Raw genomic sequence first — 24818 nt, 5'->3', positions numbered from 1 at the left:
AATGTATTATTATTTTATTATTATTATTCTGGTGAGCAGAAGCAAGTAGTCTCAGTTTCCTGTTCTCAGCTATCAGAAGTCGCATCTGGTGTGGTCTTCTGCTGCAGAAGCCCATCTGCTTCATGATTTGACATGTTTTCATTCAAAGATGCTCTTCTGCATACCTTGGCTGTGAATCAAAATAAGTCAAAGTGTTTGTCAGAGTTACTTTGCCCTCAACCTGAAGCAGTCTGGCTATTCTCTCATGGCCTCTGGCTACAGCGAGGCATTTTTGCCCAGAGAACTGCTGCTCACTGCATACATTTTGGATATTTCTCCATAAACACAAGAGTTTTATGGGGGTTTATGCAGTTTCTGAAATTTTCAGACGCGCTCGTGTAGCACCAGCAACTATGCCACTTTCAAAGCATCTTTCTTTCTCGCTTTGATACTTTGAACTTCTGCTCGTCATTATAAATGGTCGTCTTCCAGGATTGTTACGTTTGAGCTGCACTTGTTTAGTTTCATTGTGTAACTTTATGTACGAGCCCTTAACAATAGCGTGTGCGTGTCTTTTTGTAAGCACACCCTTGTGCTCTGCTACAAACCCTTGATGTTCAGTGGATACCATGTGGTCATGCACGGTGTATTAAACTACTTCAGTCGTCAGTTGGCTCTGAGCTAAATCAGTTATGAAAACAGACACAGAGTAATGAACTTCTCACTCTCATTCAATTCCTTTTAATGCAGAAATTTGTTTGTGGAAACATTTAGCAAATCGAAAAAAGAAAAAAAATAGATTAAGTAATTAGATACATTTGATAAGTCAAACATGCCTTTTGTGTATAACTCACTGCAATCTCCTCATCTACAAATGGTGGCATTTTGTAATAACCTTTTAAACCCGTTTCCAGTGTTGTCAAGGTAATCCTGTCCATCCCAGCCTTTTAGTCACGCTGAACAGGCCTCTGTTTAGGTTTCACACTACATTAATCCTCATATTCCATCTGCACTTTGTGACAGGCAGTCAGGTTTTACAACCACGCTGCCTCCTGGGTTTGATGTGGCTAATGGGACTCTAATAGAGTTTGTTGAAGTTAATTTTTAACATATTTTTCAGCTCAAATCAGGAAGTGAATTAAGAATAAGCCTTACTCCAATTTTTTAAGGATGTATGAAGTCTAAAAATCTGTGCAGAGAGAGAGGTGAAGTGTTGTGAGTGCACTAACGGCTCAGGTTTATCTTTATGGTCGAAGTGCTGTTTCTGGATTACTTACAGGCACTGCTTTGTGCCGATATGTAAAGTTTCCTGATGCCATTTTAAAGATGAAGCCACAGAAGATATCCTACCTCACTGTAGCAACAGTGCACTATCGATCCGCGGCTCAGGAGAAATTGTTTTAACAATGCAGCAGGGCTGACGCAGAGTAAGAGGTACTTTATTTTCCAGCTGAGGTAAACTAACGTTTAGGCACACACCTTTAATATTTGAATGAGTTTGATTCCACTGTTGTCAAACACTGCAAACCAGAAAACTCTCCACAGTGATGGTGAACAGCTCGTTTGGGTTTGTAAAAGTACCTCTCCGCCACACCTCGCCTCGCTGTTGGTGCGTCAGGGAACTCTGGGTTGGTGTTTTTTTTTTATCAGAAGCCATGGAGTGTTTTATCTGTGTATTTGCTTGGCTGTCAGAAACTCTCCATCTGCAGCATAATTATAGGACAGCCTCTCTAGGCAGCCTCACACCATCTTTTATCAGTCAGCACCACTTGACTATTTTTGCTCCTCACTGATGAGCCAAAGAAGTGAGGTGGTGCAGTGTGATCAGAAAAAAGAAAGTGTCAGAAGAGACTGCGAGAGAAAGTGAAAGTGTGTTCAGGATGTTTCGTTTTAGTCACACGGTGTGGTTGCAGTACAGCGTCAGGGTGTAGCATTTCACAACACGAGTAAGCAGGTATGCGCTGAAAATAAATATACAAACAGAAAACCGGTCGTTAGGATGCAGAGACTTAACAGGAGCTAATTTGTCCTTATTCGCTGCGGCGTTGTGTTTGAGGCCCACAGCTTCACCTCCTGGCTCGACGTCTTGCGTCATGTGCAGCTGCATGTGATCTAGGCATGAGAAAAGCAGTCCTGTGAATATCGTTAAATATTAATGACAGCTCAGTTAATCGGCCTGTAACACAAGTGGAGGCAGCATTGTGTTCAATCCCATTTGAGCTACTCAAGTGCTGAGCAGAGGAAGTTTGCTTTTTTTTCTTCCTAATGGTTCAAAACATCAACCACACATCTTAATGAAATACTCTGGAGTCCACGAGAGAGGATGAAGAAGAATGACAATCATTTTCTAATTAAGTTACAGGTTCACATCATAATTTTTGCATATATTTACTTTGCTCTGTAATTCTGTTTATGATTTTTTATGTGTTTATACACAACTCCACATTTAATCTTTAGTTATTACCTTGCACAGTTTTATCTCCTCCTCCTCCCCTCATCCCAAACCGGTCGCAGCACATGGTCGCCCCTCCCTTAAAAGGGAGTTTTTCCTTCCCACTTTCACCAGTTGGTTACTTATAGGGGGGTCGTCTGATGGAGTTGTTGGGGTTGTCTCTGCAGCAGCTTTAGCTGGCGACTGTTGTTGTGATTCGGCGCCATGTAAATAAAGTTGAATTGAACTGAAATTAATATCAGTTAAATTGGTGAACTTACATTGAAACAACCCACTGTAAATGCATTTACATTTTCCTAAGTATAATGGAGCTAAATGGATCTTCGGTTTCTGTAAAACAAGGTTTTCTTACAGGTTGGGGTTGTAACCTCTATGCCCAACCTGCAGCCTGTGGGGCTGCAGTTGGCTTTTGAGTGTCCTGGAACAGCTTAGCACTTGTGATAGATGATGATAAGCCTTGTCCCACACGGAGTGAAGAGGACAAAGTCACTAAATGACTCTCAAAGTCTACTCAGCGTGCCATAGCACTTATATCTCTCTGCACAGCATTTCCATGACCATCGTTAGCATTTCTTATGCAGAAAAGTTCTTTCTACCCAACAACATCTCCTAAGCATGCATCGGCATGTAATAGTTGTGACAACATGGAAAATATAACGATTAATGGTCTTAATTTTGTCTGCACTGTGATGTTAGTAAGCTGCATGTGTCTTTTTGAATTTCTGTGTGTAATTCAATAGACAGAAAATAGTTCTTATGTGAAGCTCCTTACAATAATGCTTTTATTGAGTAACTGAGTCATGATTGCTGTTGAGATGTTCACGTTTATTTTTTTGGTACTTTGAGCAACACCGCAAGTGCCATTCAGCGGCGTTTTATTCAGGAGGATTGTGTCTATTTAACTGACATTGAAACAGTCTACAGTACATGGACAAAAGCAGCGGGACCTGCACACCTTACACCTACAGGATATGCTCGGCCATGCGATGACGCTCCTGACGCACAGGTTTGTTTTCATGTTAATGCCAGAGGAGGTCTGGGACTCTGCAGTTACTGAGTCAGCAGACTGTTGGAAATCTGCCTTAAGAACCACAGTTTCTTTTGCAAAGTCAAATTGCATGACTAGCAGCTTGCTTTCATACATACATGGAAATAGGACTGAAAACATCTGAATTCAGAGAGGTGTGGCTCAATACTTTTTGTCCATGTAATGTATTTAACATCACAGGCCACAGGCAAAATTACATTCATGTCTCATATACATTGCAAAACTTCGAATCTAACATTTGATATGTTTGGTACATCACTGAAAGTACATTCATAACGTTTGTGAGGACTTTACGTTTCACACTTATCACCACTGAATAACCTTCAAAAAGTTTACTGTTGTTTCCTACAGAGTGAAGGACAAACCGCTGAAGTGATTCAGGCATGTTGACATATTTCACTGGTTATGAACAAAAATCAGAAATTCAACAAATTGCTTTGATTGATCTGAGGAGAGTAAAAATAACAGTTTTCACTGTTTTCAGTAGTGAGAATGAAAGCAGCAGTGCATTTTTATATGCGTTCTTATACTAGATACCCTCTTTCCTCATGCAGTGGGATAACACAGTGGAACAGACAGGAGAGCTCCAAGAACACCCAACAGCCAGGTCCAGTGTGATCAATGGTAAACTGATGCTTGCACTGGATCCATTACCAACAGGCTGGGGGTTCTTCATTCTGCAATTTGTTTCCAGGGAACAGATTATATGCTGACTTGGCTGACCTCAGGGAAAAGCGACTGGGAAAGCCTAATTTTCCCCTTAATGCATGAATGTTTTATTGAGGCTATACCACTGAGCTGATGGAACAGGTAAATACTATTGGAGACATAAGGGAGCGAGGAAATGAATGCGAGAAAGAACGGGCAAGTCGTTTATCTTCATTCTGCAGAGTAATTTCAATTTCTTCCTTCATCATTCTGGCTTAGACCTGTTAGGGTTATGTTAGTGCAGAATACAAAGGGGTGCATGGGAGAACACACAAGGGCCAGGAAGTGCAGTCAGACAGAGAATATGAAGATAAGTAGGTGACAGGATAAAGAGGGGAAGAAGTAAAGGGCTGATAAAGTTCACAACATGTGGACAGAGATAACTTATCTTGTTGTCCACGGAGCAGCTGGAGCAACGCCGGTGAATGTTAGTGGTACCTCCATTTCCAGGAATAAGAGTTCAGGAGTTTTATCTCTTTTAAAAAAAATCTAGTTATATAAAGACTCATTTGAGCATTGATGATAGTAAGTGGTGAATTCAGAAGTAGTTTGAGTGGTTCAGGAAATGAATAGTACGTTAAAATGTTCTCTTTGCAAAGGTGCAGTTTTTAGCTACAGTACATTTGTACGGTGGATGAAATGCCTGTAGAGGAATACTCGACCTTCAGTTTTCCCTTTAATGTTAGCATTCAGGCTATTTATTCATCCCTTAACAAAAGACTAGATTTAGAACAGAATCCATCCATCCATCCATTTTCTTCCGCTTATCCGGGGCTGGGTCACGGTCACAGCAGCCCAAGCAGAGAAGCCCAGACCTGCCTCACCCCAGCCGCCTCCTCCAGCTTGTGCCGGGGGAACACCAAGGCGCAGGCCAGCCGAGAGATATAATCTCTCCAGCGTGTCCTGGGTCTGCCCCGGGGCCTCATTCCCAGTGGTACATGCCCGGAAAACCTCGCCCAGGAGGCATCCTTGTCTGGCTCCTTTCGATGTGGAGCAGCAGCGGCTCTACTCTGAGCCCCTCTCAAATGGCCGAACTTCTCACCCTATCTCTAAGGGAGAGGCCAGCCACCCTTCAGAGGAAGCCCATTTCCGCCGCTTGTATTCGCGATCTCGTTCTTTCGGTCACTACCCACAGCTTGTGACCATAGGTGAGGGTAGGGACATAGATCGACTGGTAAATTGAGAACAGAAGTCTCTGGAAATTAATGTACACATTCTGGTTCTTGTGGAGGAACTTTATGCAGTTTTTTCCGTCAAAGGGAACTCATGCAGGCTGCAAAGCCACCTGCTAAACACACATTCCCTGGAAAATCTATAGTTAACAAGTAACTGTAACAGTAACTGTTTCAGGGATCATTTGTTTTCCCTACAGCTGAATCATAGCTTCTTTGTGAGTGTTGAATAGACAGTAACCCACCTCCCACTCATGATACATGCTATCTATCTATCTATCTATCTATCTATCTAGATTGGTGCCTGATTGTAGCATTTTGGAGCAGCGTCCCTGTTTCACTGGTCTGGATAGGCCCGTAGTGCAACTTAAACCATTTTGCAGCATTTTTTGAGAGAGCCGTTGTTCCCTCTCCAAATTGAAGGCTCAGTTCAGTAGAGACAGGCGGCGAAGTGGACATCCTAAGAAGAAGACCATTTCCTTGCCCTGTCGTAGGATCAAAGTATGGAGAAGACATGGAGAACGCTATGTTGATAACAGCTTTTGGTGGAGGCAGTGTGATGGTGAAGGGCATCTTCTCTCTCTCTGGAAAAGCAAGGCTTGCTGTCATTGGAGGCACTCTCGGTGCAGAGATATCAAGATGAGATTCTGCAACCACTGGCAATCCCAGAGTGGGGTTTGCCTGCAGTCCTGACCTCCACCCCTTTGAACAGTTATGTGATCAGCTTAAGCGTGCTGTCCGTACCAGTGTGAGTGATCAACACAATCAGCATGAGGAGGAGGTGCCAGGCTGTTGTTCCTCTGTATGTTTCTTCCACATGTCACTGAGGCCCCAGTTTGTTAAATTAAAAAATGTTTAAATTGCCAAAATGTGTTGTTTCTTCAGACTTCATCCATCTAAATGACACGATATAAGAGTCCACAGCAGAATAAGCTGTTTGGCATTAGCAGCGAAGATTTGGCAAGTTTTGATGGGTGCAACATAGTCAACTCTGCTGCTCAACCCACAAATACATTTTCCTTTTAAATAATAATAATAATAAACAAGCTTTCCAGAGGAAATTATCAGATTTATTGCCAAGCAGCATAATTACAGCAAAGAAATAATCGACCAATCACAAACATCCTTTCTTTTTGTGCCAAGTTTATCTTTCATATAAAAATAATATCAGGTTGTTGGTCGATGATATCTTTGCTGCAGTTTGAACATCAAAGGTTTGAGGGCTTCATCTCGGTCCATCCTTGTCACCCAAGACACACACACAGACACACACACACACACACACACACACACACACACACACACACACACACACACACACACACACACACACACACACACACAGAATAACACAGGGTAAAGCACTTACAGGCAGAATGCAAGTAGGTTTGGCTGTCTCGACAAGAGGTCCCTGAAAATTGAGTACAAATTAGTCTCCTGTTTCAAGTGTGTGTGTGTGTGTGTTTGTGTGTCTGTGTCCATGCGTGTGTGTAAAAACGTAATCCTGGCCGATAAACCAAAAATAGATTTTTCTTTCACAATCTCAGGCTCAGTCTTTTATAACTGTGGCTCAGGATGTTCTAGTGAATCGACAGCCTGCACACGACGCACTACACTAAGACACTGAATGGATTTTACACTGAAGGTGGGTGTTATATCAGACATGTGGTGAGAATGAGTTGACAAAATTCTAGTGAACCCTTCACTGGAAGCACCAAAAACAACAATCACTGTCACTCGGGCTTGTAAACCTTTGCACCTCAGCCAGAAACGCTTTGAGTAAGACTTCTGTTTCATCTTGTTTCTGTTGTGCGGGGTGTCGGTTGTCGGCTGTGGATAATGGTGCATGCACCGCTTAAGGTATGTGTCTATTTTTTTTCCCTCAGCTCACTTAATGCCAAGAAAAAAATGTAAAATAAAATGAGAAATGAAATTCGAGCTGCCAGGTGTCCCAGCTCCTGTAGCACTGAAAGTACACACTGTATATACAGCGTCTCCCTCATTCAGCTAGGACAAGCACACACTACGTGATGACACACAACTCACACGGTGCAAAAACTGCATGTTGTTATTGTCCCTGAAAGTCAGGTGTAAGAAGATGAGCACGACTGCCTGGTAGTTACTAACACCAGCCTATATTTGTGCTTGTAACAGCAAAACATTTTGTTTTTTTTATTCCTCTTTTTTGTCTTTCAGTCTCAGTTGTGATTGTTACAACAAATAAAATGTCGAGATAGATTCTGTTTTTTCCATTGGGTGGTTTTAACAGCTGATGGTAAACAAAATGTGAGTGAGAGATAGTGTCATGGTTTAGGAAAAGTGCCTCATCAAATCCTACTGCAGGATACCACTGAGACATGTATAAGGAGTAAATAAAAGGGATTGAATGAACTTGGACACTTAAGAATAGTTTAAGGGCCTCAAAAAAGATTACCAACTCGGTGTCACTATTTTGTAATCATTAAGGCCATTATAAGCCAAATATAGTCTATAATATAATGTATAATAAATAAAGCATTTAATATTGAGCTACTGAAAACCACAGTATCATGCCTTTGCTATATTTTCAGCATTTAAAAAAACAAGAAAATAATGCTTATGATTGAAGCAGCGCTAAAAACTGCAGTACCAGTAGTGGCCACTGGGGGCTGCCTCTGAAAGAGACTTAGTCCCAAGAGAAATAAATAACTTGTTAATCCACCAACAAATTAAAATATTGCAACACCCCAAAGAGATGGTTGCAGGTTGAAAGCTATGGAACCATTTAATTAATTTAAGGAATTACAAGTGCAAATTAAAAGGAGATGTTGGACAGGGCGTGTGGTACCTTCTCAAAATTAGCTTTACCTCAAAGATGCCAGAAGTGCAGTATTTTTTACTTTGTTATGACAGGACCAGCTCACAGTCAGATACACCCCTCTAATCCATCGCAGAAAGCGACAACTCCGAATCAGAATAGATGGAAATAGTTTCTGGTCATGACTCCCACCTCATTCATTTTTAACCAAGATGAAACTGTGTGTTGGTGCAGACCTGTTTGAACGAGTGAAACTGGGCTGTGATGTGAGGTAGACTGAAGTGCAAATGATTCTTTAAGCAGATTCATATGAAATTTATCAAAGCAGGAACATTTACTGACATTCAAATGTAGTGGAGATAAGTCAGAGCCGTGATAATAAGAATCTGTCTTTTCTTTGTTTTAAACTCAGGAGAACAGAGTATTGTGGTTCTGTGGAAGAGTTGCATCATCACAACAAGTGTTAAAATCCTTTCTCAAGCCGTACTGCTGCCCTATCTTCATCCAGTTTCAGTTATACTGGCTTCAATTACTTTCCTCAGCTGCCACACACTTTTGAGTCCAATTCATCACACAGTGTTTTCAGCCGAGGAGCCTATCGGCGCCTTCTGTGCTGTTGTTACCACGGTGAATGATGATGATGAAACAGGAGGCCTGTTGCTATGAAAGGATTGCTTGTCACATTGTGCATCCAGAAATCAGTAATCCTCAACTTTTTGTACCAGAAAAATTACACATAACTGCACATAACTCTCAGACTGTCCAATGACATGACTAGTAGGTGATTGTCTTTCAAGATCAGGACTCACAGGTTTGGTTACAGCTTACTCGAGGGCCCTTAATTTACAGTAAATGCAATTTCACTGGTGTCTACTGGCCTTAAATGATTTCCCTGTAAATAAGTGAAGTATTTTCTCATGTCAGATGGGGTGGAAAGGTTTTTCCTTCGAATGGTAAATATTCAGAAGGATTTTTCAACTATTTGTGTTTTAATATGTGTGTGAAGTCTGGGCTCTTGTTTATGTGCATCCAAAAGCTCAAAGGGTGATTAAAATTGGGGTTAAATGCAATACTGAGCTAATCTAAATAAGTGTGATCTGCATTAGCACACTTCTAATACTGATCAAAGTAACCCTGAAACCATTCCATCAACATTTCTCCTGAGCTGTTCTGTTAGCTGCCATGTTTTGTCTCTTTGATAATTCACTGGTTTCTAACTAAATCAAAGAAGTGACATATTGGAAAGGTGGTGCAGCAGTTGGCACTATCACCGCCCATTAAGCAGGTCCTGGATATGGATCTGTAGGTGAACTGGGTGCTTTTTGTGTGACGTTTGGATACTCTCTCAGGGTATGTCAGTTCCTTATAATCGTCAATAGATTTAAATAAAATCTTAATTGGCCAACTGTATGAATTGAACACATTAGAAACTTTTAAAACCTGTTGGAAAAATCAAACATAACACACAAAAAAGGAAGAAAAAAAGATGGATCCGTGCTTTTATGCTGTTTACACTAAATTCAGACAGTGCCAGTGAAGAAATCGAGACTCATCACGCCTGGCAGTGTTTTGTCTTCTACTTTCCAGTTTTCACAAACCTGTGTGAATTGTAGCTTTTCTTTCCAAGCTCCTTAGACAATTGTAGCCTCAGTTTCCTGTCTGCTCTTATAATCCACTGTTTTTTTGAGAAAGTACTTTTGCACAAACTAAAATTCAAAGCAGTGTTGGGTCAGTGTTGGGTCAGTGGGCGAGTGGCCCCTCAAGTCTTTTTAATTGTATTTTTATTTGCATCATTTTGCGACTGAATCACATGGCTGCATAACAGTGAGAACCCTTAATGAGACATTTACAGCTCTAATACTTTATTCAGCTCATAACATTTTTTTATCATTTGCTACAAAATATCACAGTAATTGGTGTTTGACAGCTGAAATAATCTTCCCCTACCTCCCACAAATAGCAGCCCACAGTGTGTGTGTGTGTGTGTGTGCAGTTGCTTGTGTGAGCATCTCAGAGATTTCTGTATGTCTGCATGTCTCAATTTGATTATGTAAAACAGTCTCCACAGAGCTCATTATTTAGCTGTGGGAGATATACGCTGTGGTCAGAGGTGCCCAGGAGATCAGCACTGTGGATCTGCTTAGGACTCAGTTCTTCATAAACAAAACAAAACAGCAAACCAACTTTCTCAACTTATATTCAGATGAAGTCGCACTCACAACGTACACACAATGATGTGACACTTTACACATGAATTATAACGAATTCAAGCAGCACTTCGTGCATTGAAACCATCCATTGAAGAATACAAGAGTCACCACTTTAACAGAAGTTAAAGTGGTGACTCTCGCTTAGTTCATAATAATTACAACAATATTCACTACCATTACTGTTTAGTTGTTTAACGTGAAACCACCAGTGGGTTCTCATTTATCCTTGGATGGGATAGTTTGAGTCCTCAGGCTATGCTGTTAATCAGACACATCTGTCAATCCCAACTTATCATTTTTAAACTTTCAGTGTTGTGAATATGTGTATTTTCCCTCAAATCATAATCTTTCCCTAACTTTCCCTGATTACCATGTAAGTGTCTAAAACTAACCAGCAAGTTTAAAAAAGGAAAGAAGCCAAGCAACCACAGTGGTATACAAACCAACTCCAACCTCAATATATAGAAATGATGAATGGGTCAAGACTTTTGCACAATACTGTATGTTACTTGGATAGTGCGTTAAGTCGTCGATGCCAAAGGCAGCCTTGTGTGTAACAGACAAAACAGCCTTATATTTCAGCTTGGAATGTGTGCTGCTGATAATGAAGACAAACATGATTAATTACATACTCTGTTATAAAATATTCTTGTGGATCTCAACACTTATAAGACTTCAGGAGAAGAGAAAGTACAGCCCACTTCCTCCTTCACATACAGGGAGAAGCAGAGAGTGTTGAGAGGCTCTTGCCATCTAGTCTGACAACACCTGAAGCCTGGGCACAAAAGCCCAACAAGCCCAACAGAGACTGTTATTCTTAAGGAAGCTGAAACAAGCACAGCTCCCCCAGAAACATCTGCAGCATCGTTACAAACAGCATCACGATGTGGCACAGAAGCTGTGCAGCTGCCGAGCTGAAGGACCTACACCGTATGGAGTAAGGTTGGAGCTCCCACATGTAGAAGATGTCTACGCAAACCATCTAAGGAAGAAGGCCTGCAGCAACAATCAATTCAGACATTTCACACCCCGCTCACCCTCTATTTGAACTTTTGCCATCAAGCAAATGATCAATTCAGGTTTTCCCCCCGAGCTGGGGCTTCCATCAACCCCCACCACACCACCATCCATTAACAGTTTAATCTATTTCACCCTATATAATTATTCCCTTTGGAGTGATGATGTCTAGTTTTTACTAATTTTGTTTAATTTCTTTTTAATGGGTTTAGAAGAGATACCAGTCTATAACCTCTATAACAACAATAAATTCTATTCTATTCTATTCTATTAGTTAAATGTAGGTGCTACTTTGTGAGGTTTGCATGAATGCATGCATCATCATGTTATTTTATATCATTCTATCTTCAGTTTACTTCCTCCAGTTTTTTATTGCGCTACAATGAAAATGAATCCTCACCTGAAATATCTCTGAATCAGCACCTCCTCAAGGTCAGTGACAGAGACATATGTATTGAATAGACGAGCAAGTACACACAGTGGGAATGAACACATTGTTTTTTTTTTTGTTTGTTTGTTTGTTTGTTTTGTCCTCTGGAAGTCAAATAATAGGCAATGCCAAAGCAGATAATAAACATTTTGTATCTAGATTAAAAGTATAGCATACTACCTTAAACAGTGTGCTTAATATTTGCATACAAATCTACATAAAGTTATATCTAAAGTTGCAGGCTTTCATACCATTAAATAAGCAGTACAGGGATAGATGTGAATAATTTCCTGTCCTGTTCATGCATAAATCCAGATTGGCGGTAGAAGGCTTCTGCTTAGCTTTTTCATTTGCACAGAGGAGGGTTTTGCAACTCATTGTATCTTGTTTTACTTGAGCAGCATAGATGGAAAATGTTCTCAGGAAGAGGTGCCAGGGGAAATTGAGTAATAGTGATACAAAGTGAGGCTGGGAAATTACTGTAGCTCTCAAGTGCATGTATCTCACTGAAGAAATAGAGGGAAAGAGTTGGCGGGAGATCAGACATTCAAGCTAGTGCAGGGGATCAGGTGTCTCCGTGCAGGGCTAAAACAGACAGTCAGACTCAGCTGAATCCATCCTGTCATATCTGAAATTTGTTAGGTTACGTGTATGTCGGTGGTTTGGTTGTAAGCGTGTTTATCTGTGTGCCACAGTTGCTTGTCTGCATGTCAGACTGTAGCAGTTGTTCCCACTCACTTCACAGTGGAACTTACGGGCCAAAGTTAACTACAGCAGCTGCCGAGTTTGGCTCCGTGATTTCCACTAATTATTACTCACTGTATCCCTGACAAGGAACTCTGAAGGCTCGAGTCTTATCAAAGCAAATAAATTAGTTAGGTAAACAGTAAACAGTGAGGAGATTATTTAATGGGCTTGCCAGGAGTGGTAATGGGCCCACAGGAAACGCTTTCCTGTGAGTCTTTGTTGTAATTAGATAGGGAAGTGTACAGGGTGGTTAGTGCATTTATTTAAAGAAAACAAAGTTTATGTTGTTTTTTGTGTTAAATAAGTTAAATAACTGTATGAAAATATAGAAATTCATGCAGCTAATACCAAACAGAAGTAAGTTAGTTACACAGTGTCTGCATCAGATGCAGGTGAGCAGTATTAACTCCTTCAGTACAGCTGTTTAATCTGGTTCTCACGCTGTTTATAAGCTCCTGCCCTGTCTCCGTGTTTTTTTGTTAGGGCTTCAGTGAAAGTTATTTCCTGTTTTATTTTGGTAGTCTCTTGTCTTGTGTCCCTTGCATTGAGTTAATTTCCTTTGTCTTGTTATCCCTGATTTGTTCCCACCTGTTTTTCCCTAACCTCATTACCCTGTGTAGATATGTCAAGTCTCCCCTCGCCCTCTTTGTTTTCCTGAGATTCGTTGTTTTCGAAATGCTAACACCTTGTCAGCTACAGTTTTTTTAAAGAGTTCGGAATGAATCCTGCATTTGTGTCAACATCTTGCCCCCGACACTGGCAGACTTTGACAGCTAGATGATATTTTTGCTTTTTGACAACTGTGTTGTTCAGTTCAAGTGAAACACTATATTTGAGTTCCCACAGTTAGTCATACTTTGTTTTGTGGTCAACTTTCTGTGGTGGATTGACAGATTTTAGCAAAGGATGTCCAAGTTGGCAACAAAAATGAAAACAATAAAAAACATACGGTTTGAACAGTTGGAATCTGCTCAGTTTTGGCAAAGGTTTAGTCTCAAACAAATGCTTTCTACTGTGATACTGTATCGGACAAACGTAGGATGTCTAATTATTTAAAGTGTCTCATTCTTAATAATAATAATAATAATAATAATAATACATTTCATTTACAGGCACCTTTAAAGGCCTTCAAGGTCGCCTTATACAACAACAAAATAAAAGACACAACTATAAAAGTGAATCGAGGTAAAAATAGATCAAGTCATGATGAAGGGTGTACAGTTCTGAATAGATGGGTATTAAAACATGATTTAAAAGCAGAGAGAGTTTGTAGCCTGGAGATCTGGTGGAAGTGCATTCCAAAGTCTCAGGAGTCTCTTAAGTAAGGTCTTAATGATGCCTCAAGGTCACAGCGGAGACCTTGAGAGGAAATCTTGTTTGATGCCTCATAATTTGCTACAGGATGTCCCTTGGCTACCTGCAGCACAGTAATTCCTCTTGCTAAAGGAAATTAAGAGAATCTTCATTAGAAATGTCTCATGTACCAACACAATCCATTTATGACTCTGCTGAACTTTAATTTCTTTCTAAACACATTCGTGTCTAGCGTACCAGTGACACCTCTTTCTTGGCATTGAGCAGGAAAGCTGCAGAAAATCCTTGAACCCCACCTAAAAGCTTTTAAAATGGTTCCAGGATGAAGCTTTTTAAAACCTGCAAGTGTTTCGGAAGCATGAGGCCAACCGGCCGTGTGCTTGTCCTAACTTATTCTCTGCATGAAACCCCGTGAGTCCACAGCACCAAGCCGCTCGCAGATGACGCCTCCCTCGCTGTGCCCATCGACTGCAGCTCTGCCCTGCTGCAAATCAATACTGCTGGGCTACAGTGAGAGAAGAGCGCTGATGAATGAAGGGAGTAGGGGAGCCCCGCAGGGAGGTACCGAATCAAGGCAGGACGGCTTAAGATGGGGAAAGAACAAATGGACAGAGGAGTGAAGAAAGTGACAAATTAAGAAGCATGACGAAAGAGATGGAAACAGACAGGAGTGGTGGACGAGAGTAAAGGGAGGGAGGGAGGGAGTACAAAAGGGTGATTAATAGTAAAACGAAGTTGGGGTGATGTGGGGAAGGAGAATGGGAAGATGAATACAACTGCAGCAACAGAGGCAAAGAATGACTTCTCCTTTAGAAGGTAGGCAGAGACAAAGGGAGAGCAAGAGCGCCACCCACAGGGGACGAAGAGAGGAAGGAGGACAGAAAAAAGGGAGAGGTTAAAATGAGAGAGGACTGAGGGGGAGAGGCGGCGGGAGAAAGGAAGTATCCCAGCAGGGTTTTCCGCAGGGTGAACTCAGCCATAGTGCAGAGCTGAGCAGTAGGTCCTGAATTATTAAACAGAATATTTTGCAGCTGAGCAAACGGCCGCAGCCATGTCGGATGTGTCTGCCGAGAAGGCAAGGGTCGTGTTTTTGTTTGTGTGCGGAGATCGAAATTTAGCTCGAGCTCTTTGGTTAAAGGTCTTAATTTTTGATACTTTATGTAGATGTGCTTTTAGAGTTTGGTGTGTGTGTGTGTGTGTGTGTGTGGGGGGGGGGGGGGGGGGGGTCTGTGAATGGCCATCAGAGGGTTTGTTTGTCTGCTTAAAGCTGCTAATTAATGTGAAAGCAGCGTCCTGAGGGCTTTTCTTTTAACTTCCTGCCCCAGTGGAGAGTAACAACCACAAAGGAATACACACACAAACATGAATCTAATAATAGGTGTATCTACTGAAGTCACACTCCTGTCTTCTATAAACTGTGGTTACACTTCACAAAATAGTTTTCTGAAAGGCGATATGTTTTGTAGTAAGGTTAGTAGTTTGTGTTTATTATTAGTGACTCACAGTGACTCGCACAGAGTCTCAGAGTAAACGGATGTAATCACCATAAAGTAATCCTGTGGTGATCCAGTCGCAGCTGTTAGTAAAGCTAAATCCAACCAATCACTTTGCAAACCTCAAGAGCTGTAATGAACAGGAAAACTATCAATGGAGGCTAAAATGATCAGCTTTATTACGCTGTAGGCCACTGTAGGACAAACAACTCTGGCTCCTGTCCATTTATAAATGTCAGTCCGTTGCTGTTTACCTCAGCTGTCAATGCTGGGTGAGAAGTGTCCACGTTTCTTTATCCTGGAGGAGGCCCTAGAACGAGTCAGTGAGTCAGTGAAGCTCACTCGTCTTTGCTGACAGCGATAGTGAAGTTTTTGAGGATACAAGTGTCTCCAGTACATTTTTTTCCTAGTTTAGCCCCACCTCCAAAAGTTTTGTTATCATTTTCCATGCACTTCCTCCCAATGAGTGCAATATCTATCTATAATGTCATATTTTGAGTGAATGTTTTGTTCAATTCTTTGATGAACTTGTGGAGTGTAAATGTAGTTCTTAGCTTACTGCTATGAGCTACAAAGCTTTGAAATATTTCACCTTACATTCAATGAAATTTTATTTTCTTTTAAATTAATTTAAGACAAAAAACTATTCTACATTTTTGCATTTGCACTTTGAATTTATTTTCATCATCAGTGCGAGTCTTTTGAATTGCCTTGCAGCAGGTCACCTTGAGCATTGTTAGTCAGAGTTTGTTTTGCTTTGATTTTCCACCTCAGATAGTAAAACAAAAATGTTCTTTTCCACTGGAACTGCAAAATTTATGCTCCGACAGGTGGATTTGCATAAAAATCTTGTTACGTCCAACTATAATGATGCATAATTCCTCCTCCCTGTCAGCTCGCCTCCTTCTGTGTTCCCTCTCCCCTCCTTCTGCTCCCTGTCCAGCTTTTTTGCTCCCCTCTCCCTCTGGCTCTTTACGTACCCGCCTCTGTTTGCTAGTTCCATTTCGTCATTACATTGTGCAAATAACAGATCTACCAGGACCATGTTTTCAAGGAATAAAATTAACTGCTGTTGAACCACATGACTACGATTCAACCACTCTGAATCTCTGTCCTCATCTTGGAACCATCTTCAACTTCAATACGAGTCTACTGGGAGTTATTTTCAAAGTGCAGATGAGTCACCTCGATTAGATTAGAAGCTCAGAGATGCATTGATTGGCAGTGCAAGAGTGCCTCCTACAATCTCATCTTTCTCTCACTTTAATCTCTCACCTTTCTCTGTCTGCTGCTCTCTCACCCGTGCTCTCACTGTGTCACTCTATTTGTCCATCTGCTGCCTTCTCATCCCTCCTCCGCCTTTTTCGCAGTCTCCCAGATTACTCCTTTCCTCTGTGTGATGTAAAATGACTTTCACATCCCTAAATTGAGCTCTTTCCCTTGAGGAACACAGGGGAGGACATAATTATGCTTATATTTGGTTGCAAATGATTCTGTTAATTTAATACAGAATTTCCCCCCAGTACAATCAGCAACAGAGGTGATTTGATGGATAACAAGCATTTGCTGTAGAAAGTGCCTCTGTGGATATACACTATATTTCTCAGCAGTTTGACCAGAATGAAGCAGATTCTTAGCTTTAACATTGTAGATATTTACAGATCAGCTTTAACCAATGGTACATGGTCCTGGCTCTCTCACCCAGTGTTTCCAGCTTTTTGTGAACTCACGATTTATTCATTTGCATTTAGGAGATAATTTATGTTCAAGTTCTTTATTTTGTCTTACAAGTGTAATATTTCCTAGTGCCTCTGAGTTCATCTTTATTTCTAGTCTAATAGTATGTTAGTTTCTTTTCATGGCCTGTCTGTCCTAGTCTCGTTTCTGTGTTTTGTCCTCAGCGTCTCCTGTATGAAGTCTGTCTCTGTGCTTGTCTTTGTATCGAGTCTGCGCACCTGTTTCTTTGTTCAGTTACTACGTGTTTTATTTTGATAGTCTCTCATTTCGTGTGCATTATGTCTAGTTTTGCTTCCCTTGTCTTGTTAGTTAGATTTAGCTCAGCTGTGTTTTTTCTCCAGGTGTTTCCACTCTGGCGTAATCTGTGAGTTTGCATCTTTGTTGTGTTCTCATGGTCCGTGTCTCTCCTCGTGTGTTCTCCAGTTTTAGTCTTGTTTGTTCCTGACCTACGTTATTTTTATTTTTGTGTCCAGCAATAAAGCTGCGCTTTCATTTTACATTATGTCCTCTGAGTTCTGCCCATCATACAGAACTTCCTGACAGGGAAAATTCAAGAAGGTCACATTTAGGGATGGGTATTGATAAGATTTTCACGATTCCGATTCCATTTTCGATTCTGTTTAACGATTCGATTCTTTATCGATTCTTTTTAAAAAAGGAGAACACTAAGGTCGAATAGCTTAGAACTTTGTTTTATATCTTCTCTTTGAACAAGATAGAAATTTAGGAGTAACATGGCCTTACAAACACAACAGTGAGATCTTAAGAGATCCACAGCCTACGGCTCTTCAATGGGGTGTCACAGGGTCCCCAGGAAAAAAAAAAATGTAAATGTAAAATAATAAAATAAATATTCTTCTGTAGCAATAACAAAGTATAACATAAATTATTCTGTAGCAATTACACAAGAATATCCAGTAATGTCCCTGCCTACAATTAAACACATTCACTTACCGAAAATCATCTGCTGTGGCAAATGGGTGCAAGGCTTTGACCACAAACTTAGTCACTGCTCGGTGACATTCGTCTATCCTGGCCTGAAAGGAGACGCTACCGGTAGACTGCAGCGACAACTGCCAGCATCTGAGCCAGCCAGACTCTGTCTCTCTCATCATGGTCACCTAAATGCACAGTAATGGCAGGTTTTGTAATAAGGCAGATCGCGCAAACATAATATGCACTGTTGTTGATTATTTACCTGCCGCATTAACGGGAGAGGACGTGCAAACGTTACCGCTGCTGCTGGGTTGAGATTCACGAGTCCGGAGCGGAATTAAAAACACGACATTCATTTAAGGTTATCCTGTGTTTTTTGCATATTCGTAGTGTTTCCTCCCTTAAATGAAATATCTACTTTGCAAATATTGCAAGTTGCCCCGTTGTCATCCGTTCTCGTAAAGTATGACCAAACTTTTGAGCGTTTGAGCCGCCATGTTTCCTGCCAGGTAAATGACGCTCTGCAACGTGGTGACGTCATTCGGGGCGACTGGAATCGATAAGGGAATCGTTTGCAAAAATGGCAAACAATTCCAAGGAATTGAAACAGTGGGAACCGGTTCTTAACAAGAACCGGGTTTCGATACCCATCCCTAGTCACATTACTGGTGGAGCTAATGTAACTCCAGTGATTGCTACTAGAGATGGGACTCCACAACCACTTCTGGTTCAGAACCAGGCCAAAACTGTCCAATCACTAGCACCGTGTACCTCAAATACTATTAAGTTTATTTTACTAGCGCTTATGTGAATCATGAGCAAGCCTTTTATTCTGTTTCTACACTGTGTTCACTCTGAGATAAGAAACCAGTTCCTTTGATGCTGAAAACCTGTGTAGATCTACAGTTTTGAAAACTGATCAGACATCAATAAGCAATCAATAAGGAACCACACCCAATCAATGATAGTACTGCATCAATAAAAAACATCAATATCAGTCAATTCCCAGTGAGGACTTGCTGTATATCTGCTTGCTTTATCTTTTATACAGTTATCCTTTATCAGCCTGTTTTACAAAGATAGCTCGCACATTAGTTGCATTACACTCTGCAGAGCTCATTTTCACCCCAGAAAGCTCAAAACTACAATCTGTCACTCTCACTAGTTCCCCTCTGAACAATTGTCACAAAGACCAGATGGCTTTTATTTGTTTCTTGGTGATCTGATAGAAATGTTGCCCTCTTGGATGTCTAACAAGTTCCAGAGCTCTCTTTATCAAGTAAATACCTCTGTGAGGTTCTCTGAGGTCTTGTTTTCATTTCAGTTTCTATCCAAATACAGACATGCTGTGGGCATCAGAGCAGCAGTGCCTTGGCCAGAAAAGGGTGACTCCTCTGACTGCAAAATATAATGTTATCACATAGACGTCTGTAAGAGAACAGGGCATGCTTTAGTTCATGTGACTGGTATCTCAGTCAGCTGCTGAATGCAACTGACTCGGTGCTGTAGTGGGGGGATTTTACAAACCAGCGGTCGACATCACAGTGACTTCATCTTATGCACTCCACTTTATCACTCTCAACTCTTTTCCTTCCGCAGAAAACATGACTCTTCTTCTTTTGTCCAGTTATTCAAAGCCCAATATTAGCTGCATGCTATTCTCACAGAGGCAAAATCTTTAACAGGAGCGATCGTGGCTCAAGAGTTGGGAGTTCGCCTTGTAATAGGAAGGTTGCCGGTTTGAGCCCCGGCTTGGCAGTCTCGGTCATTGTGTCCTTGGGCAAGACACTTCACCCGTTGCCTACTGGTGGTGGTCAGAGGGCCCGGTGGCGCCAGTGTCCAGCAGCCTCGCCTCTGTCAGTGCGCCCCAGGGTGGCTGTAGCTACAATGTAGCTGCCATCGCCAGTGTGTGAATATGGGTGGATGACTGGATGTGTAAAGCGCTTTGGGGTCCTTAGGGACTAGTAAAGCGCTATACAAATACAGGCCATTTACCATTTTAACAATGAAAAGTCAAAGCAGTAAGAAAAATTTGCACCAAGCAGAAACCAAAGGAAACGAGCTTTAAAGAGCACCAACAAACCATTAGAAAGGGGGAAGTCTGTCCAATATAGTCTGTAAGCTTTTATCATTTATATTTTCATTTCTGCATATTGCCTCAAGCAGAGGACAACAGAGCTCAGAAACTATTAATAGTCATTATGAATGCTTCCACCACGTCTCGCTCGCTGGTCCTCAACACCCCCAAGAGTTCAAAGCCTGGTCTGGAAGTGATGTCTGATCAGATGCTGCTTCATCCAAGTCCTGCTTATAATCAGTGATCAGTGCCAAGGGAAGACTAGAGCCAGAGAGCCAGAGAGAGAGAGAATATATTGGTGCTGGCTCTGGCCCCAGTTCTTGTATAACTCACTGATAATTAGGTTTTTACTGCTGCCAAGTCATAACCATTGCTACAGCTAGGAGGTATGCAGGTGTTGACAGGACATCGAAGTGGACTATTAGCAAATAGAATAGAAGATTGTCAGACTGTTAGACTGTTCTTATTAGAACTGTGTTTTCCTCAAAATAAATACTGCAACACAGAAGAATCACAATTAAGAATTTCCAAGCTATCAGGTTTTTTTCTCTGTGCAAACATTTTATGTATAAAACACACACATCTAATTGTGGGGACATCCAATAGTCATAATGCTTTCTCTAGCCCCTTAACCTAACCCTAACCATGAAAAACGACCATGACCCAATTGTAACCCTTTCACTAAAACCACATTTTGAGTCACACATGTGTCTTTAAATTTGTGGGGACCAGCATTTTTGTCCCTATAAGGGCTGTTGGTCTCCACAAGTATAGTAAACTTCCAATTTTTGGAAGATATGAATACACACACACACACACACACATTTTTTGCTCTTATTCACGTTCCCATTTTTCCCCGGACTCTATATGATCCTCACATCTGCATCTTTCTTCCAGTCCACTGCTTCTCCTCCTCCTCCTTCTCTTGTAAGCACGTACCCCCTTTCTTTTAGTTGCTCCTCCTTCTCATTTATATCCTCGTACCCTACACCCTTCTTTTTCCTCCTTCTTCTACTCCATTTCTACCATGCTCTGCTTTGCTTTCCCTCTTTGTTTCCCCAGTCTTGTTAGCACTGGTCATGCATGCTTGACTCCCTGATTAACTAACAACCCAGAGGATGTTACACAGAATCGTGTCTGCTCACCTCAAGAGAGGCATCGATTTGCTGGCAGGCGGTAACCACACAGACGGCTGGCACATCCAAATGAGCCTGAGAGCAGAAACTGGAGAAATGAATACATGCTGGGAGGGGAAAGAGGCTGCTATTTAAAAATTAGCAGCTTTATTTAGGGGAGAATTCTGTTTTTTTCCATCTGAGTGCATGTTTAATTAAAGGGGGGCATGAAGTGAAAGACAAATATGATGAATGAGGAATAATATCAGCAATAACAAATGAGTTAATAGATGACGAATCTGTTCTTTGAAGCACTGAATACATTTTAAATACAGCAGAAAAATCTCAGGCTCATTGTATGTATGCATGTGTGAAAACTGCTTCCTCAGTGAACGTGTTGTTAGCTTTACAGTTTGCATTTGAAGACAGAAGGTCAGATATTATGCAGAGAGAAATTCCTCAAAGAGATGCAGATGTAAGCAGATTTTTTCTCTTATTCAGTGGATAATTATCCTGTGTGAACCATTTTGGCTATTTTAAAGATTGCATCATATATTACAAAAAAGTCTTTTCTTGCTTCTGAATATGCTGCAGTTTCAATAATATCTGTTTGAATTTCTGGCACCAAGCACAGAATCAATCACCACAGCTAATTTTCTAATAATGTAGAATTGCATATGATGATGCGCGATACTAGATCATCTCCAAGATATTGAGAAAATCTTACACGTTTTCTTTTCCCCACACTGAAGTAAAAATGTGAAGTCGTCACACCAAAAGTCACAAATATAACTGCTTAACAAAACTAAAGTTTAAAACTGATACATAGCTCATTACACACATACACGCTCGATACCATCCATCCAGCTGTGTCCGACCTGCACTTTCCTACATGCCTAACAGCAAACATGATGACGCACAATCACATGGCAATATGAAATATGCCATCATTTCTGTCTATGAAATGCATCAGAGACAGTGTAGTCACCAAATGAACCCAATGCAGCTACCTCAACTCAGACGAAATGTCCAGTCTACTGGAACTCCTTTCAAATAAAGACAAACTTTGAGCTTGATGTTGGACCAGGGATAATGTATTGTATATATACATAGTAGACAGACTGTATATACAGACTGAGGAGTCACCACCTGTCCGACTTCCCTGTGTTAGCTTTCTCAAACATTCTCAGTTCGACTTTTTCTCTTGACTCAACAGATGGGTCGGAGGTCTGGTTGAGCCCCAGAGATTCATAAACGTTGTATGTGAAAGACAGTGAGAGAGTTTGTATGTGAGGGCACAGATAATCGTGAAAGATGGTGAGCGTGACTCAGAATGAAGAGGAGAATCTGGGTGATGCTATCTGGGACAAAACCAGACACAAAGACAGCATATGTGTGAGCAACCACGTGTTATCTTGGGTCTCCCGTTCAGCTTTTCCATCCTTTCTTCTCCACAGTGTTGGCATAGCTGTAGCACAGTTAAGCCTGATTCTATCCTCATACTGGAGGCATCAAAAGAATTGAAAAGTTTGTAATACAGTTGTATTCATTAAAGCTTGTCAAATAAGGTCACATCCTACCTGACACTGTGAAGCATCAAAGTCTCAGAAATGGCCAAAAGGCTTCTGCTACAATATATATATATATATATATATATATATATATATATATATATAACAGGGAACATGACAAGAAAACCAGAAGGAAGGAAAAGAAAAGGAGATACCAGCCAAGGGAAAGACTTGGCGAAGAGAAGATGAAAGCTTTGAGTTCAAACCAACTGCCATCTTGCCCTCAAATCTCCTGTTGCCATGGTGATTAAACTGACCATGTGCTGTCCCCTGAAAGTCTCCCTCTCTCTCACACACACACACACACGCACAGAAAGAGGGGACAGCACACCAGGACAGGTAGATGAACAGCACAGGTGTGGTAGATAAAGAATGACAAAACCTTTAATCCTATTCGAGGAATACTTCATGTTGCGTTAGCCGATCATTAATGTTGTTAATAAACAGTTAATCATGCCAAGTTTACATGTATCAAACTCGGATGGCCTGGAGCATCATCAGATGGACATACATGAGCTGTGTGTTTTTCTATTAGTTTTTAATGCTTGTTGTTCTGCTTTGGATGATACTGAGTAGGATTATAGTTACAGTGCTGTAAAAATCTGGATCAGATGAAGGTTCAACCTGCCAAGAACTCATAGAGGTGTCATAAGTGGTATCATAAATAAAAATGTAATTGTTCTTTGTGGCACTTGCATTTTCTGCTTAATCATTTGCCAAAAAGACGGAATACAATAAACAAAGATTTAGATTTTAATTCTTTATTGATTGAACTCCAGCTCAGGTTAACCCAGTGGTTTTAATTTCCTGTTTCTAGATATAGTGATATAGTGTATGCATGTGAGAGGTGCTGGTGATTTCAATAGAAAGGAAATACATTTATGAATATCATCGTTGATTTTTAAGAAATAACTCATCTAATCACAGTCGCTTTTCATTTTGTTATGCTGATTTAATAAAAACATTGTTTCCCATTTAGCATCACAAACCTACTGATCGTGCATGTGACATGTGCTGAATCACATGTGCATATATGTTAGTGTGACTAAAAAGGAATAAAGACTTGTATGATGTAAACAGTCCCTCTCTCTCTCTCCACAGCTGTATCGTTTATGAGACACAGCGCGTCAGCATTTGGATTCGCCGTAAGTTCCCGCCCCTTTCTTCTCTCTATTTGCATTGATCAATTAGTCATAACTTGTGTGCTAGTGATTTATTAATGAATCCCAGTACCAAAGTACTATTGGTCCTTTTGTCTCCAAGGTAACAGGGCAGAGAAGGGACTGGAGACTGGCGCTGTGGTTGGATGTCAAAATGCTTCTTGTGTTTGCTAAACAGATCTCCACTAGAACACAGTGGAAATCTTATTAGGAGGAAATCACTGAGAATGATCATAAAAATATGACGTAATGGCAGTGAAGGTGAAAATTACAATATCCACACCCGGGCCCAGTGAGGGAGATGTGATTAGCCTAATGTGATTAAAATATTATAACCCATAATCTGCAGAGCTAGCTATCTCTTCCTTAAAGATTCGATTTTAATTAGCAGTTTAATTGCTTGGCTGCAGATGACAGTTTTATAACAGAAGCAGGAAGAAAATAAGAGGATGTGCCCCAATGCAAAGAGGTTAGATCATAGCAGCTTATCATCGATAGCTCCGTGAGACTGAGTCATCCTTTTCTTACTTTTTACATTTTATGATTTGAAAATTAACTAATAACGATTTTATTTTGTGATCCGGCTTCAGGGAGAGAAGTTTTTCTCTGGGAAGTCCTGAATCCAACATGAAGCTGCTGTTGTCGCGTTAATGATGTTTACGGCTTTGATTTCCTGCCAAACATCAACACTACATCTTTGTGGTGTAACAGACTTGAAAGTGGTTCCTGCAGTTTTTACACTATAAGCCTTAATGAGACCCTTAAATCCTTACATCCCTATTCATACATAACCTGAGTCAGTTCATGTGCCCGCTGAAATTCTGTTGTGCTGAAATAAATGCGTTATTCTCCTCC

General features: G+C 40.9%; 1 protein-coding gene across 1 annotated transcript in view; it reads left to right on the top strand.

Moving 5' to 3' along the window:
• LOC146370194 (transmembrane protein 163a-like) overlaps positions 1 to 24818 on the top strand; it is a 63145-nt gene that overhangs the window by 20296 nt on the left and 18031 nt on the right. The window contains exon 3 of the mRNA XM_084954950.1: positions 23905 to 23948. Coding sequence (XP_084811076.1) covers positions 23905 to 23948 — 44 coding nt within the window. The remainder of the gene's footprint in view (positions 1 to 23904; positions 23949 to 24818) is intronic.

This window comes from Perissodus microlepis, chromosome 16, assembly GCF_051167445.1.
Source record: "Perissodus microlepis isolate ML-2025 ecotype Zambia chromosome 16, ASM5116744v1, whole genome shotgun sequence".
NCBI classification, from domain to species: Eukaryota; Metazoa; Chordata; class Actinopteri; order Cichliformes; family Cichlidae; genus Perissodus; species Perissodus microlepis.
Note: the sequence above shows the minus strand (reverse complement) of the source record. Positions and strands in the feature narration are given on the sequence as shown.